This window comes from Palaemon carinicauda, chromosome 18 (assembly GCF_036898095.1).
Source record: "Palaemon carinicauda isolate YSFRI2023 chromosome 18, ASM3689809v2, whole genome shotgun sequence".
In the NCBI taxonomy this organism is placed as follows: Eukaryota; Metazoa; Arthropoda; class Malacostraca; order Decapoda; family Palaemonidae; genus Palaemon; species Palaemon carinicauda.
This window is the reverse complement of record NC_090742.1, coordinates 39,876,341-39,894,279: the sequence shown is the minus strand read 5'-3', so window position 1 is coordinate 39,894,279 and position 17,939 is coordinate 39,876,341. Positions and strand designations below refer to the sequence as shown.

The following is a 17,939-nucleotide window of genomic DNA, read 5'->3' as shown; positions in this document are numbered from 1 at the left end:
ATTGGTGTTAATCCATGACGTCAGCATCGGCGCATGATGAAGGTCCGTCATTAGTTCGCTAATTCTTTCATTCTCTTACGTTGACTTGGAGGAGAGTGTTACTCCTCCACAGGGGGTTGGTATTGTTGCCTTCGTAACACCCGATAGTCTTCCATATCACACATTTACTCTAACTTGAACTGACACTCGCATTGCTTCATTCAATGAGTCTCCCTATCCTCATATTTGCAGACGTTAGAATTATTTCCTTAACTCTGTTTTTCTGATTCTTGTATATTTTATTCTAACGAATCCTCTTATTGTTCATTATTCTTCCCTAGTTTAAAGGTTTAAAGGCAAGGAACCGTATATATCCATAAGACCAGGGAGGGCCAGATAATGGTTGTTGGTGACTGAGCAGGTAGATATATAGGCTTGCCCAAACAACCTATCCTTAACTCACTAAGATGGTGAGGTTGCAGGCACTACAAAAAACTATCAGATTTAAGCATGAATCGATCTCCCGTCCAGCAGAACGCCTGATAGGGCTGCGTTCAATAGGCCACCACAATCCTTTTCGATCTATCTTCTACTATGTTAATGAGTTGTTAAATCATTCCTTGAAAGAAAAAAGAAAATATTCCGATCTTCATCATGCCCTCGTCTTGGAGACACACCATTAAAGACTCGAAACTGTAACGAGATAACACACAGGTTGCGCGGGAAGAGAGACAAACGTACCTCCATTCCTAGGTCAAACCAATAACATTCACCATCATTCCGACCTTCTCGAGAACAAAAATGGTTTCCAGTAGCCGTTGCCTGTCCCTTCGAATAATGAATGATCACCTCTCAAGGCTATCCCTTTTGGGGAAGAGTCGGTAACGACCACCTTTGCCGAAATGTTCGTGTTATCACCTGGATGACTGTCAAGATACGGCGAGGCGATAAGGCGTCTCCTCTTTATCGGGTGTTTAAGGGAGGTGGAGGGTTTCTCTAGGTTGGAAGGGGGTAAGGGGTGGGGGAAGGGTGAAGGGAAGTGATGGAAAGGGGTGTTTTGTTCAATTCGTGCTGCTTATCATTTATCAGGGAATTATTTCTTCTCTATGTAAACCCCGCACACACTGATGGAAAGATAAAGATTTAATGGCACCGTCTCCAGTAACACCTTCAGGGTTATCAGTGTATGAGTTAGTGTGACTGAAGGAAGACCTGTATTTTCTGTGTTGCAAATTGCGATATTTCTCTTTCACACTTCGATTATGGATGAAGACATCTTTGATCTGGAGTGGGAGGTAGGAATCTAATTTTTACTATACTCATTTTATTTTAATGAGGCGCTTTTGCACGGACTTGCAGAGGTGTCCTTTTAGCTCGGAAAAGTTCCCTACTAGCTGATTGGTTACAGTATTTTTTTATCCAACCAATCAGGTAGTAGGACATTTTTCTGAGCTAAAAGGGCACCCTTGCGAATCAGTGCAAATGTGCCTCATTAAAAAGAATTGAGTTGCTTTCCCGAGTATTGTACAAGGAAATTTTTCCTTCAAACTAATTGTTGCTATTGTTTGTCATTGTTATTGATATTTTAGCAGAAATTAGATAACTTAAGATTTGTTTCGTTGTGAATTTAAACTGATTATGAGTGTAAAGAGTATTTTATTGCTTATTTCTTTGGAGTTTGTGCTTCAATATTAAATGTACAATTACAATTATTTTTTCCATTTAATTAGTACAAAAAAATATGTTTTTTTTCTTTTAAGCCATCAGCAACTGCTTCCCCTCTCTCTCTCTCTCTCTCTCTCTCTCTCTCTCTCTCTCTCTCTCTCTCTCTCTCTCTCTCTCTCTCTAACACGATAAGGAAAACGGCTTTAATTCTTGTTATCACGGTTATCTCCAATTCCTTGACTATTACGATTTTATTCCTTATCGTTGATTATTGAAATTCATCATTACGACGAAAAGGAAAATGAGCCAATAAAGGAACAGAGTAGAGCAGAAGTATTAGAAATGAATAAGTTCTGTGTATTTGACTTGCGAAATCATTTATTATGAAATAGATTATGTATCATAAATCGTATGTATACGGATTGATCTGAATTAGCTTATCAATATTGTGTTGAAATACACACCAAGTATATTCGAACTTATTATTCAAAGGAATGAATGTAATTTTGTGCGTTTATCCTTATACGTAATATACTTTATTGAGTAAGAAAATAAGTCAATCGTCATATAAATATATTGAAAAAAGTCAAATCTATTACTACGTTTCAAGTATTATAGAAAACGAAAGCTATGTAACTTTCCATTAACATAACGCAGAAATGTCTACATTCCAAGCAAGGGGATACTAAAAAAACTGAAATAATTAGCGAACAGATTTTCTAGAAAATATGCTTAAGTTTTATTTTGGTTCTCCTTGAGAGCGTGAGAACCAAAGGAACAAACAGAGCGGAATTCGTCTTTTCTCCCAAACTCTAATCCTTTGGCACAAAAGCCCCGTCGGAGGAATTGGACCGGTGACCTTTGTGGAGTGTAATGTATCACTGCTTGGGGTCTGTCGATGCCTTTGATCGCTATCTATAGTGGTGTGCTTGGGGTCGCGGCCTTTTCCCTTGCTTTTGTGACCTCCGATGCCCTGCTCGGACTTGCTTGACCCTAGGTCGCTTTTGCTCACTGGAAAACAAGTTGCGTTTTAGTCTTTATTAACTGGATTTTATATTCTTTGTATTGTGATAAATTAGAAGTTTTATCTTCATTGTGAGTCGAAGCGTTGTAATCTAAATCGTTTAATTAATTAGTAATTATCAAATTTCGATAACATTCATGTTAATCTTAAATAATTTTTCATCTAAAGACCCAAGGATGGCAACACTAGTCATTTGTTTTGGCGTCTGTTTTGTGGACGGAGATGCTCAAAGACGAAAAGGTGAAAAGAGAGATAGAGAGAGAGAAAAGGGGGGGGGGAGCCAGGTGCTTGTATTCACAATAGGCCTAATCCCAGAGTAAATACAGATATCAGAGAATCTTGTGTCCAGAACTGATGGTGCAAATTATTCGCACTTGGCCTTTGAGATTCTTGTCTGGAGCGCCAGGTGTACTTAACTGTTTGGAAGGAAGAAATTTGTGAATACCCTATGATATACGGGTACACTGGTGTGTGTGTGTGTGTGTGTCAATGCCTTAGTGTGTATGTGTGTATGTATATATATATATATATATATATATATATATATATATATATATGTGTGTGTGTGTGTCAATGCTTTAGTGTGTATGTGTATATATATATATATATATATATATATATATATATATATATATATATATATATATATATGTGTGTGTGTGTGTGTGTGTGTGTCTGTGTATGTGTAAATCACGATATATGAAACAATAACGTACAGCTACAGGAACACGTGATGTTCAGATGAAAATAAAACTTGGAAAAATTAAAACGCTATACGGATACTTACCAGTTACGTCTATTTTTAGGACATCGTCTAGAAATCTGATACTGATAGTTTTACTATATATATATATATATATATATATATATATATATATATATATATATATATATATATATATATATATATATATATATATATATATATATATATATATATATATATGCTACCGTAAGAGTACAGGCAAATTTATAATCATGTACAGGCCAAAAAAAGCAAAAAAAAAAAAAAAAAAATTACATTACTGTACATGCATTATCCCCGTGGAGAAGTACCAGATGATGTTAGACTTCTGATTTCAACACGTCTTTAAGATTAGCCTGCTTTCCCCTTGTCCTATGTTGGCCCTGGTTTGGCCCACTATAGTCGGGTAACTACCAGTTACATGATTAGCTCTGTCATGTGGGAATTTTCCTCTATCGTTCTCATATGCATGTCCTCGCTCAGATGTCGCCCCCGGGTCCTCTTTCTTGATAAGCGAGGTTGCTGCCGATCATACCATGTAATGAGATTGATATTGGATGGAGATAACGAAGTGAAATTAGTGAAAGATGATGAATTTTGTTGTAATTGTTAGAAAGATAATTATTATGAGGGGCAATGTTTGAATGAAGAATGGATACATTTAATTTTGATATTTTCTTTTAGAGGATGTTGTATTTCGGAGGATTATCGTAAACGAAAAATTGAAATACTGGATAATTGAATCACGAAATACAGAATTAGAAGAGGTTTGTCGTATGTGTAAAACCCAAGTTTGGAATATATAAAGAAACGGTTCAGTCAGCTTTCCTGTATAGAAGCGTATTGTGGATGTTCACTACTGATAAAAGAAAAGATACCATGTAGGTTAAATTCAGTTTTCTAGCATCCGCAACGTAAGGACAACTAAAAGGATAAATGTTAAAGTACTCAAATACTCGTATTGAGTTGGTAAAATGTTTACCGTAGTTGAAATATTTTGAGTTAATGTTGATGGTTAGGATATGTAAAAAAAAAAGGGGGGGGGGGCGGAAAGACGGGTGCATAATTTGGAAATGTTCCAAGAGAAGACGTGTAGAAACCCTAGAAATTGCTTGATAGAAAGAAAGATATTGATACTCTTCTTTTGTTTAGATAATTGTTAGGTTATTTTGAATATATGCATAAATATATCTATATATTCCTTTGTTTTTTCAGTTAGCGAAAGGATCTCTCTCTCTCTCTCTCTCTCTCTCTCTCTCTCTCTCTCTCTCTCTCTCTCTCTCTCTCTCTCTCTCGTAGCCTGAAATCTTGATATTGTGTGAATCCTTTAATCTCTTTTAATCTCTGCTTAAATCTTTGGTACTAATGAATACTGTGATCGCCATCAATCTTTTAATTACAATAATCAGCTTTAATGATATGATTAACTAAAATGAACAGATATCATCTAATCTTTATTAGTATATTTTTAAGAGTCACCCAAGAATAAAGATTACTCTTAAAGATAATGGGTATTCTTTAGGTTTTGATATTGCAAGAAATGAAAAATAAAAAGATTACTTAAGACATTGGAGATATAACATACTGAATTTGGTAGTTTCTATATTGGCTCTGCCCTCTATACTTTCCTATGGTAATGCTATAGATTATATTATTAGTATTACTATTACTGTGAGTTTCTATTTTGTTGCTATTTTTACCTGTACAGGTGTTCTTAACTGAGAGAAAAATGCTCCGAAAACTTCAGTTTTTTGTTTATCGGACAGATATTAATGATATTGCGGGTACTAAGAGCGAAAAACGGAAATTCACTTATCAGATTTAATTTATGACTTGTATCTTATTTAACCGGAGTAGTTCAAAGAGACAGAGATCCTTGATTGATAACATCCTATTTCAAAGCTTTCTCAAAAGGAGCAGCAGTGAATGTGTGCCTTTTGATGTATTATTTTTAAATGTTATTGTTGTAATTAAGTTCATATGGAATAAGCCATCATACTATTAACTTCCTTTTAGCAAGTTGGCTTAGAGACAATGAAGGTATAATTTAATTCATGTCAACATTCACATACAGTATAGGTATGTATGTATGTATGTATGTATGTATGAATATATTTAGGTAGTTATTTACAAATAGATAGGTTAAATGAAACCATGATAGTTAAACTCCGGAGCGTTGGCCCTATTAAATATCTAAGGAACATTGATGAGAATTTTATAATAAGTGAAACGATGGAGATCTGTAATTCTCGGATTTCATGATTCAGCGACTGCCTCTATTCTTCTGCTGCTCCAATTTAGAATAATGTTCAATTGTCTTCATTTCCCGACGCATAACCTTTGTTCCTTTAATGGGCAGAAATGTCTTCGCTTCCCGGAGGGTCGAGAGCCAACCTTTTCCTATTGAAAAGCGAGTAGCCCGCGCTAATTCAGGACCCAGAAGACCGAAGATTGTGGTAATGGAAATATGAGGGAAAGTTAGTGGTTTGAATATAGATTTCATTGTTAGGAAAACTAAACCACTACTTCAAGCTATCTTGTGAGGGATATAGTCAGGGTATATCTTTAACAATATTTTATGAAAGGTGGGAGTTTACAGTTATCTCAGAAACGATATTGATTTAGAATAAATTCTTAGATTTTCTGCAGCATATGATTGAATTTTTCAAACTCCTTGCATAATATTGATGATTATTATAGTGCCAGTAGATGATTATGGTTTACAGATGTCAGTATAGCTTGTTTTCAATGTCAAAAGGTGCTCCAAACACGTCCCCATTTCGAAATCTTGAAGCTTGCTTTATCTTATAATCTTCCCCCAAATCCTCACTCTCATTACCATCACATCACTCTCCCTTTTTATTATCTCAGTACTCCTTGCTTTATGTGGCTCCCTTTTTTGCAGCATCCCTAAATACTGGCTGATATTCTGGGATCTGGCTCATGGCTTCTGTTTTATCTCTCCCCATCTTTCCCCCCCACACATCTCTCGCTTTTTTCTCACTTCCCTCATTTCTCTTGCTTTCTTCTGTGACCTATCTGTCTCCCCCAAAGATCTTTCTTTATTCTCATTCACATTGTCTCTTTCTTTTCGTTTCGCTTTCTGTCTTTTTTTCTTACTTTCCTTTTGAGTTCTTATTGTCTCTTCGATCACTTTCATTTTCCTGATTATTTCCCTAAATAGCCGCACAGACGTTTTTCATTTTTCCCTACTCGTTTTCCTTCTGTCTCCTCACTCACTTTCCTTCTCTGTCTGTTTCATCGCCCACTTTCCTTCTCTCTCTCTCTCTCTCTCTCTCTCTCTCTCTCTCTCTCTCTCTCTCTCTCTCTCTCTCTCTCTCATTTTCCTTCGCTGTCTGTCTCCTCACTCACTTTCCTTCTTTGTCTGTCTTTTCATTTACTTTCCTGTTCTGTCTCTTCATCCACTTTCCTTACTCTGTCAGTTTCATCACCCACTTTCCTTTTCTGTCTGTCTCCTCACCCACTTTCCTTCTCTGTCTGTCTCCTCACCCACTTTCCTTCTCTGTCTGTCTCCCCATCCACTTTCCTGTTCTATCTGTCTCTTCATCCACTTTCCTTCTCTACCTGTCTCCTCATCCACTTTCCTGTTTTATCTGTCTCCTCACCCACTTTCCTTTTTCTATCTGTCTCCTCACCCACTTTCCTTTTCCTTTCTGTCTCCTCACCCACTTTCCCTCTCACTCATAATAATTCCTCCTCCCGTCTCTCTTCTAGCGTGCTTTTCTTCTTTCCCTGTCCTCCTAAACTCCTCGCTTCCCGACCGTGCTACTCCATATCCGTCAGTATAGTCCTCATGTCTTATTCTCGTATTCCTTGCATATCATTATGAGGATGATAACGACCCGCCCTTACCTCGTTTGCATTAAACTTCACAACCGCAAGCAAAGAGGAGAAGCGTAGGAGAGAGAAAGAGTGCTTCTAAGACGGTAGACGAAGGGGAAGTCATCCATCCATCCATTCTTTCAACCCCTCGGGGGTAATGGGTTATTCGAAGGTGGGTGGGAGTAGGTTTATCTGCGGGATGGGTAGGCAGAAGAATGGGCCATTAGTGGGCAGGTAAAACCGCTAATTGACCCGATACACGTCGTTAGCTCACCTGTTTACTGCTCTTTCCCCCCGCCCCAAGCACGACCATACCCAGACCATGTACCCGCTCCGTACCCTTTCAAATACCCTGGTTATACGGGACATTCCCTGGCGGGGGTTTGGTTTACCTAAGGTCGAATCTTTGTTCACATTTAAGCTGGATTCCAGTCCTTACAGGGGTCTCGTTTTGGACTGCACGGTCCCTCGAAGCGTCTCTTATCAAATTAAGTGATAATGGCAAGAGAAATTCACAATTTCTGTCCTGGGGCTCTTCCTAAGAAGAAGAGGGATAGAAACAATCGCCCATCAAGCGACTCCATTCAGCCTTCCAAGATTTCTGTCAGTCAAATGTAGGTCAGAGTTTGATCCGGTTGTGTTCCTTGTAATTACACAATCTTTCTTTTGTCCGTCAACAATAAAAGGTTCTTTTTTCGTTATATTTTCTAGTTTATTCTTTACTTTTTCCATTTTTTTTCCATGCCGGGGTACTTTCCCTATATGGGCCCTCGCTTTTGTAGTATATTGATTTTACAATAGAGTTGCAGCTTGGCTAATAATAGTGATAATTCCAAAGATGCTTTTAAATTCAAACATTTTCCAGATATGTTAAGAATTTAGGTAATGTGTTTATTTAGACGATAATAGAAAGGGAACTGAAAAAAGACTTTTTAAAAAAAATAGGCCGTTATTAGATTTTTATTGCTGCTAGGTTTCATCATCATCATCATCATCATCATCTCCTCTTCCTACGCCTATTAACTCAAAGGTTTTAACCTTGATTTAATTATTTTGCTGACCGTGCGACATGAAAATATTTACAATTCCTGATTAGACTAATTTGAATAAAATGCAAGGTTTTTGCAACATAATTACACGCTTAAATTCTCTCTCTCTCTCTCTCTCTCTCTCTCTCTCTCTCTCTCTCTCTCTCTCTCTCTCTCTCTCTCTCTCCTTCCTCGTTCCTTTAATTCGCCTGATCTTCCTTCCCCTCAAAATTAAAATGAAATAATGATTTATTGTTTTTATCCCTGACTTTATTTATACCGCCAAGGGTATGGTGCCCTAAATTATCATAACCTTCCTTTTTTTTTTTTTGTAAAGAAGCCATTTTCGTGAGTCCTGTGGTAGATAAAAAGACCAAGACTTCTCTCCCATTTTTTTATTATAAAAAAAAAATTCCCACATGCATACAAACATACGAATAGTTGCCAGATTACTGTCCCCAGTTTCGCAATTAGCATAGGTTCGAATCCAACACGAGAATCTCCTCATTAGTTTTGTTTCAGAATTCAAGAATTTTATGGGAAACTGTCTCAGAAATATTAGGTAACGAATTATCGACAAAACACAAAGCCACTTTTTAAAATTTCGTTTTAAAAAAACGTTAATGTCTACTAATAAGTCACCCAATTATCGTAATAGCCCATAATTTCTGTAGGTTAATGATGGTGACCTAATCATTGGCTTCCTTTTGTTTTTTCAAGTGAAGTACATTCTTCCCCCTTTTTGTGCTTAGGGGGCCCGGGGAGGATTTGGGGCTTGTACTCAAGGAGGGTTAAAGGTTAGGAACATGTGGCTAGTCGTCTCTTTTCTTGATTATTGTTAGTGACGTCACTTGTGTTTTATAATTGCCTTTGCCAAATTTCGAAAATTTTGCAAAGGGTTTCCATCAACCTCTGTTTCTTTGTTAGAATATTTATTTGTTTGTAAGTAACTTTATTAAAACAACTACCGTACCGATTTTGACTAAACATGGTAGCCAAGTTGGGTATGACCCAAGAGGAATCTGTAACATTTTGGGAAAAGTGCATCAAAGTACAGGGACGCAGCATTATTTTGAAATCATATAATTGCAATTTTAAGTAAATGGCAAATGTTTTGTTAGTTTTTTTTTTTAAACAATATTATGGAAAAACTAATGAACCAGTTTCAATGAAACTTGGTGGAGATGTGGGGTATGACACAATGATAAGTCAGTTAGAATTTGAAGAAAATACGTCGAATTGCAAGTGCGCATTAGAGTGAAGACCAAAATAACACTGCCTGGCGTGGCGATGGCATGCTCTCTACTGAGTGCCCCTCGAGTTATGACATAGAAATCTTATTGCCTTACTTTGTATTATTGTCAATATATTTTATATCATTAATACCTCTGTTATTATTATTCTTCTTTTTCCTCTTAGTCACACCAGAGATGATTACCCGTATGTTATTTCTACATTTGCTTTTATTATTTTTGATATCATCAAATATGTTGTCGGTAACTTTAGTCATTATAATCACCATTAGATATAAAATTATTTGATATTGAATGAATAGCTCTGTCATAACTCACCATTCATTATATGAGTGCAACTTTATAGTCCCCATTAGATGAAATGGTAGTTATCATCCTTCTAAACGCACGACCATCACCCTGAAGCCTTTGGCCCGCCTCCCCCGTCTGTGGATATTGTCCATTGACAATGGCAGCCTAGTTCCCCTCTTTATTCATCATGTCAGAAGGTAAATAAACTTCGATAAGGATTGCAGGTGCGACATGGAAAGAATCGTAATCTTTTGCCTCCTTAAGCGTCTAAAACTTCCCTCTTTTCCTGTTGAGTTACAAGGAATCTCAAGGAGTTACAAGGATTTTGGGTGTCTCAAGGACTTTTTAGTCCATCCCATGAGACTCAATTTGCTCTTTGGTAGAGCGATTTAGTTTAAGCATTTAGAGAGTTCCAATGATGTTGTCTAACTTATTCTTGAACTCGTTTACCATGTAACTGTTTTCTACATCCGTTGGTAGTCTATTCCAAGTATTTGCTATATTGTATGGAAAGAAATTACCACACTGAGTGGTGTTCTGACTTTTCAAATACAGTTTGTATCCGTTACCTCTGTACTGTTGTAATCTACATTTGTTATTCCTAGTCGACGAGTTTGTAGATCAAATAAGGAAGGTCCCTTAGCATTTAAATAAGTAATATTCTTTACAGAAATGGAGCTCTGCACCTTATTTTCATTTATTTTTTTTTTCATTAAGGGAGGTTTGAAGTTTGTATTCCTCGGTGGAAGGCGAGCTATATAAGTTGACCTTATTTTGACGTTTCTCTGAAGCCTTTCTGTCCGGTACAGTTTGCAACCATGTCTAGGATTGATCATATAGATAATGTTATTGCGTCGTCATTATCATTATTCTTGTCAATTATTTACAGTTACATTTCATGTGCTCCTTTGCTACCAAAATAAGAGAAAACGCTTCAGAGAATGAAACTTTTTCCTAGGGTATCTGTTAATTTGCTTATTTTCCAGTCTTTAACAATTTTGTGCAAGAGTGCATTACATACACACATATATACTGTATGTAAATATATATGTATATATATATATATATATATATATATATATATATATATATATATATATATATGTATATATATATATATATATATATATATATATATATATATATATATATATATATATATACACTAACATAATGACAGAGGTCTGGTTAGCACAAGGGATACGTAGAAGTAGGTTTGATAAGTACATAGCAATTAATCAGAATATCAAATCCTAGCCGGAATATTCCAGTCTCGCTAGATGAATACAAACTAAGAATCTTATCAGTTGATTGTCGTCTCGTGTAAAGCAGTAAACAAACGGATCATCATCGCTGCTGCAGTTTCGAAAACGCTATTTGAGCGGAAAATTATTTTTGGTAGAATGACCTGGCGTCCTCCTTGTTTTTCAGATCAAATATTTATAAGGAAAACACTATAGTTGAAACGTATAGGATAGATATCATATCTTTTCTTATCCTTAATGAGATCTGTATGGCTAAGAAAGATAAGGGGACACCCCCCGATAATTAGCCTTTAATTATCCATAATCCTTTTCCTCCCTCCCGCTCTCTGTACAAGGTAGTAATCTTCCGTGCACCTTTTCTTTCGAAATCGTTTGATATTCACGCTGTTTCTTTCTTTCTTTTCCACTGAGGCATCAGTTGCTGTAATTGATATGCCTCATGATAACTTTTTATTTATTTATGGTGTATCTCTCTTTATTTAGGCTTGCTGCTTTGTGGGTTTTGTTTTATTTTCCGTTATTATTATTTGCGTACACAGTTTCATTATGTGCGTGTATATATATATATATATATATATATATATATATATATATATATATATTGTATGTGTATATATATAATTATATATATATATGTATGTATACACACATTACATATATATATATATATATATATATATATATATATATATATATATATATATAATATGTATATATATATATATATATATATATATATATATATATATATATATATATGTATATATATATATATATATATATACACGTATATATATTAAATAGATATACAGTTTTATCATAACGTGTAAGCAAATTCAATAAGAAATTAGTTCCCATAATAGTACTGTAGATGAACCTGCTGCGTAATTTAGTCATGATGTTTCTGACTGAAATAATTCCTGAACCGTGTTCAGTAAGAATCTCTCTCTCTCTCTCTCTCTCTCTCTCTCTCTCTCTCTCTCTCTCTCTCTCTCTCTCTCTCTCTCTGATTTCAGATTTCATGCACACGACTGGCTTGACCAAGTGATGAGAATTTAGTTAGGTTTGGTATCCCCTATTTTCTTTTTACACTATAGTAAAATATAGTAATGATCTTGCTATGCTGAATTTTCGGTATTGTGTACAGTATTTTTTTTTTTTCCATCTTTGATAACCCTGATCTCGATCTGGTAATTTATGCGGTATTATTTATTTTATTCTGTTTTACGATCGTTCAGAACTTTTTTTTTTTTCGTGAAATTTAGTATACCCTTAACTTTTTCCTGATTATTTACGCTATAGTTCTGAAGTTTTTGTAATTTTGCAGTCTTCTATTATTTTCTTTTATCTTCTATCTGACATTTTGCTATAAAGTTTACTGTATTTTATATTTTGTAACTCCCAATTATATGTACTCTTTGTTTGGACGATTATTTCGGTCATACTTTACCTAATTTTTCTGAACAAAAGAAAATGCTTTAATGACACAAATTGAAGTCCCGTTAATGGGGTTTAGTATTTAATATATGAATTGGAATCGAATGTTTTCTGCATACAAATTATTATCAATTTCTCTATTTCTAGCTTTATAAATGTGAAATATTCAATAATTTGAATAACTATTTAAAGGATCAACAGGTATTGTGCATTTTTAATTAATTATTACCTACTTTTAATTTTTTGCAAAATATTTTCTTATCGTATATGTTAATTTTTGAGAAACGCATTTCCACATCCATTTCTAGAGATGTTTGGTAATAATTCTCAACTTGAAATTATGGAATGATGAAGTATGTAATTTTTTTAAATTGTCTTATATTTAAAAAAATATATATATAATTATATATATATATATATATATATATATATATATATATATATACATATATATATATATATATATATATATATATACATACATATATATATATATATATATATAATTTTTTAAAGAAAATATATTATAATTTTTTTTTAGTCATGATTCCCGTTCGATTTTTACATGCTTTATTTGCTTTTGTTTTCATCAGCTTAGTTCCATGTTATTATTATTATTGTTATTATTATTATTATTATTATTATTATTATTATTATTATTATTATTATTATTGTGGTTGGTTGTTGCTGTTATTTTCAATATTCAATGAAGACATTTTCCCATCCATTCGTAGTATCATTCCTGCCATTGGCACCAATTTTTTTCCTGTCGTATGTCATCATCTTAACTACTGTAAAGGAACTTTCTTCCCAGCTGAGAGGGACAGACCGTTACGGGCACATCGGGTAAACTGCCGTAATATTACCCAAGTGATCTTCCAGGGCTGTCCCCCCGCTCGCAATTTATGTGCGCAGATCATGTTCAAAGGTCTCTGCTGTTGCTGCTACAGAAGTATCACACACTTCCGATATATTAGGTTAATGGCCACGTTCGTCCTTTTTTCCCTTACGGGAGACGACGTCTAATTTCGTTTTATTCATCGTCGTCAAGATAGACGGGCGAGATGTGGATCGGACGTGGGTGGGATCACGCACGCTCGAAGTCTCTTTCAGATTTCGTTTTCAAAAAGATGCAAGATTTGCTCGTCCCTGAACACTCTCGGCTGCAGTGTTGCCAACCCTTCCCTGCCAATTTTGTTTTTCAGTTTAACATAACCTGAGTAAATATACCAAATATTCATAATATAGCTTCTTGAGCAAAAAAATTTTTGAAAACCTTATGAAATAGATCACCAAATATGTATTAGATACTTTTAAATTTAAAATCAGAAAGTTTTTCTTTGAAAAAAAAAATATGTCGGGTGTTGGTAGCATTTTGCCATCTGCCATATGGCGGGCACCAGAGCGCCCTTGGGTAGAAAGCGCCGAGGCTCAGCAGGTCATTTGGTATCTATGGAGACAGGCTTCTTCTTCCAACTTCTTGGTTACCTCTAGAACATTCACTCATTTCTCTTTAGAGAAAAATTTTAAAATCAGTAAGTGCATATATATATATATATATATATATATATATATATATATATATATATATATATATATATATATATATATATATATATATATATATGTATATATATATGTGTGTGTGTGGGGGGGGGGGTGTATGTCTGCGTATGTACTGAATTAATCTGTGTGCATGTATGTATGTATGTATATATATATATATGTGTGTGTATATACGTGTGTATGTATATATATATATATATACATACATACATACACACGTATATATACACACACACACACACATATATATATATATATATATATATATATATATATATATATATATACATACGTACATACATACACACAGATTAATTCAGTACATATGCAGACATATACACCCACACATTTATATGTACAAGCATATATATATATACATATATGTATATACTATTATATATATATATATATATATATATGTGTGTCTGTGTGTGTGTGTATTATACACTCATATACTGTATATGTGTGGATGTATGTACGGTGTTTATATATATATATATATATATATATATATATATATATATATATATATATATATATATAAACACCGTACATACATCCACACATATACAGTATATGAGTGTATAATACTTATATATATATATATATATATATATATATATATATATATATATAAATTTACTTACTATTAGATATCCAAAAGCCTGTTGTGGGGAGAGCGCAGCTCATTTCCCCAATATTGAGACAGGCGTCGAGAGTCTGCAAAAGTGATTTCATTAAGAAAATGTTTTTGTACAGATAAGGTATCAATCTCTGAAGGGGTCAGAGTGATTTTTTATTAATAACTTCTCGTGGATGAAAGAGAGTTATTGAAAATCTTTTGAAAATTTATTAGATAGATATGGAAGTAATCAATGGATAATTGGAGAAAATTAGGCCTTATATAAATTTCAATTAAGAATTTTTCATGAAAGACTTTTTCTTTTATAAAGTCATTGCTGTTGGGAGTTGTCGATTTTTTTCGTACTGAATAAAATTTTGTTTATTGGACATTTTTGTGATTAATTTTGTGTTTGGTTTTTGTGATTTAATTGAAACATTTTTAACCGTCCAGTTGAATTTTGTTCTAATTTCAGTCGCACGAGCAATTTTAATAATCTCTAATTGTCATTTGATTTTTTATGTGACTATATATCTGGGTAGTTTTTATTGGATAAAAATATTTTTCTCCCAATGATTTCATAATCTTGGCTCTTCTTTTTTTTTAGATAAGTTAAATTACTATCTTAGTAATATATGACAGTATTCATCAGAATATTTTCATCAAAACTTTGACATATTAGTAATAATTTGCTTTGTATATTTTTATCTGCCTTTAAATCATTCTACCTATTTGTTATCATTACAGCCTTTGATTTTATCACCCTGGAAAGTGTATGGGAGGGATATAGCAAAGGCATCTGTCTGTGTTTGTATATTTCATCACTGATTTGATAAACCAATTAGATTAAATGTTCTGTCTGATCATTCGTCTCACTTAAAGTTTCGCGGTATTTTTTAATATAGGACCAGGGTCAGCGAGGAGAGAGGAGAGAGGAGGAGAGAGAGAGAGAGAGAGAGAGAGAGAGAGAGAGAGAGAGAGAGAGAGAGAGAGAGAGCGAGCGCCAAGCAGCTGGCCCCACGTGGCAAAGTAAGGCGATCCCGCCATAATGAAAACACGGACAGTAGTCGCCGTTTAGCACAAGTCCCTTGGAGGTCATTATGGCACTCGTGAGACCTCCCGACAAGGGACTGCCCTTGCCCGCCCCTACCCCACCAATCCCCTCGCTCCCTTCCCCCTCCCCTCGCAACGATTTTACGGATCTTGCTAGACTTTCACGTCGTTATTCTTCTGCCCGCTTTCATCAATGTCATGTTTGCTATACCCGGCACCGAGTGCTCCTCTCTCTCTCTCTCTCTCTCTCTCTCTCTCTCTCTCTCTCTCTCTCTCTCTCTCTCTCGTTAGAAGCTTATGGTATCCTTTGTTCGTAGATTGTATAAGTTTTTGTTGTTGTTTAGTGGTTGTGACAATGATGTTGCACCTTATTTTCTTAGGAGCTCCTCTTCAAGTTGTTTTGATGTTGCGAATATCATGGTTATTGTTGATGGTGTTCTTATGGTGTTGGTTGTGGTGATGACATTGCAACTTTAGAATGTTCTCTCTCTCTCTCTCTCTCTCTCTCTCTCTCTCTCTCTCTCTCTCTCTCTCTCTCTCTCTCTCTCTCTCTCTCATATTCTGGTTCTTTATTAAATTTGTTCGTCTCTCATCATCTTGCTCCCCGCTTGCATTTCTTTCGTGGACTTTCATGTCTCCCTTTCTTCTACTCAGCATGTTTTATCCTTATTTTACTTCTTCGTTTTCTGCTTCTGTTTTCATTCCTTCCGTGTTTCTTAGTGTTTCTTTTCTCTTATGATTTCTAGATTCTTCCTTGATTTGCACTTTGTACATCAGCTTTTATTCTACATTTCCTTCAATGTCAAACTACCCACATCTTTTAATCTCTTTATAAATCACCCATATCCTTTCATCTTTCGTCTCATCATTTATTTCAATGTTTCAATGCCTTTTAATCTTCATTATCTAATCCTTTTTTCCCTTCCTCTTCATTTCTCGGATTTGTCTTAATGTGAATTTTTCCCCATTTCCACCATTGTCTCTTCTTTATTTTTTCCTCGGCCCTCTTTTTTTTCATTTCTTAATTCTTGGATTTTCCTCTCCTTATTTATTCCCGTGTTGTATCCTTTCAGTATCCTTTCATAATCAATATTTAATTTTTTTCTTTTTTCATATTCACTCGTTACCTCTTCTTCAGGGGAAGATGAAATTAACATTAAGAAATGATACAAGATGCTGACACAATCAGTCATTGAAATATGCAGTAATGAAATAAGCTTATGTTTTATTAATGAATTTTCTTGTTGATTCTTAATTCCGTATTTATGATTAATTATTCAAACATTTCATATTCATTAGCTTGGTGGATCCCATGTCGGTGTATGTGTACGAAGAGACCCATTAAGAATAATAAATAAACTTAACATTATTCTTAATTTCATGTATAATTGGTTCTTATTAGTATGTAATGCGTTTTTGCCCGTTTTTGAAAACATTTGCTCTAAATACGTAGTTTATTTAATTAATATACAACATGTAAGAAAAGGAAATGGACGGAGGCAGGACATATATTGAGAATGACAGATAATATACGGACATTAAGAATAGCAAAAGGGATTCCTAGAGATAGTTAAAGAAGCAGGAGAAGGAAGAGAAGACGATGGATTGACGAACTAAGAAAGTTTGTGGGATTAAACTGGCATAGAAAGACCTTAAAAACAGACGCGAGTGGAAGGACATGTCTTAGGCCATTTTTCCTGTAGATGACTAGTAACAGCTGATGATGATTATCATTCTCTTGCGTAATGGATTCTATGTTAGGATTTGTGTGCGTAGAAGATGTCCTTTGAAAAGATGAATGATTGCTCAATTGGCCTTTGTGATTAACTAAAAAGCTCTGGTTGTTCCGCCTTTCAACTTTTTCTGAGAAGAGATGAGTTTTGACCGGTTCAGTAAGATTGTTTCGTTTGAAACTGGGAACACGCCATTTTTACCTATGAGGACCCTCTCTCATGAGAGAGAGAGAGAGAGAGAGAGAGAGAGAGAGAGAGAGAGAGAGAGAGAGAGAGAGAGAGAGAGAGAGAGAGAGAGAATTTTTTTTTCTTGTTATACGTCCTGTGGCCTATTTATAAACTTGGTTTTTGGAAAAAATTATGACTACATGTGTATTGAGCACAGTAACTACACGTATATGAGTTTTATACGTTGGAATGATTTTCCTTTGAACG

The 17,939-nt window shown here is 34.7% G+C and overlaps 1 protein-coding gene across 1 annotated transcript in view; it reads left to right on the top strand.

Moving 5' to 3' along the window:
• Positions 1-1,124: 1,124 nt before the first annotated feature.
• Positions 1,125-17,939, top strand: part of LOC137657258 (transforming protein p68/c-ets-1-like) — a 263,524-nt gene continuing 246,709 nt past the window's right edge. Inside the window, exon 1 of the mRNA XM_068391596.1 lies at positions 1,125-1,274. Within this exon, the coding sequence (XP_068247697.1) occupies positions 1,242-1,274 (33 nt within the window). The 5' untranslated portion in view covers positions 1,125-1,241. The remainder of the gene's footprint in view (positions 1,275-17,939) is intronic.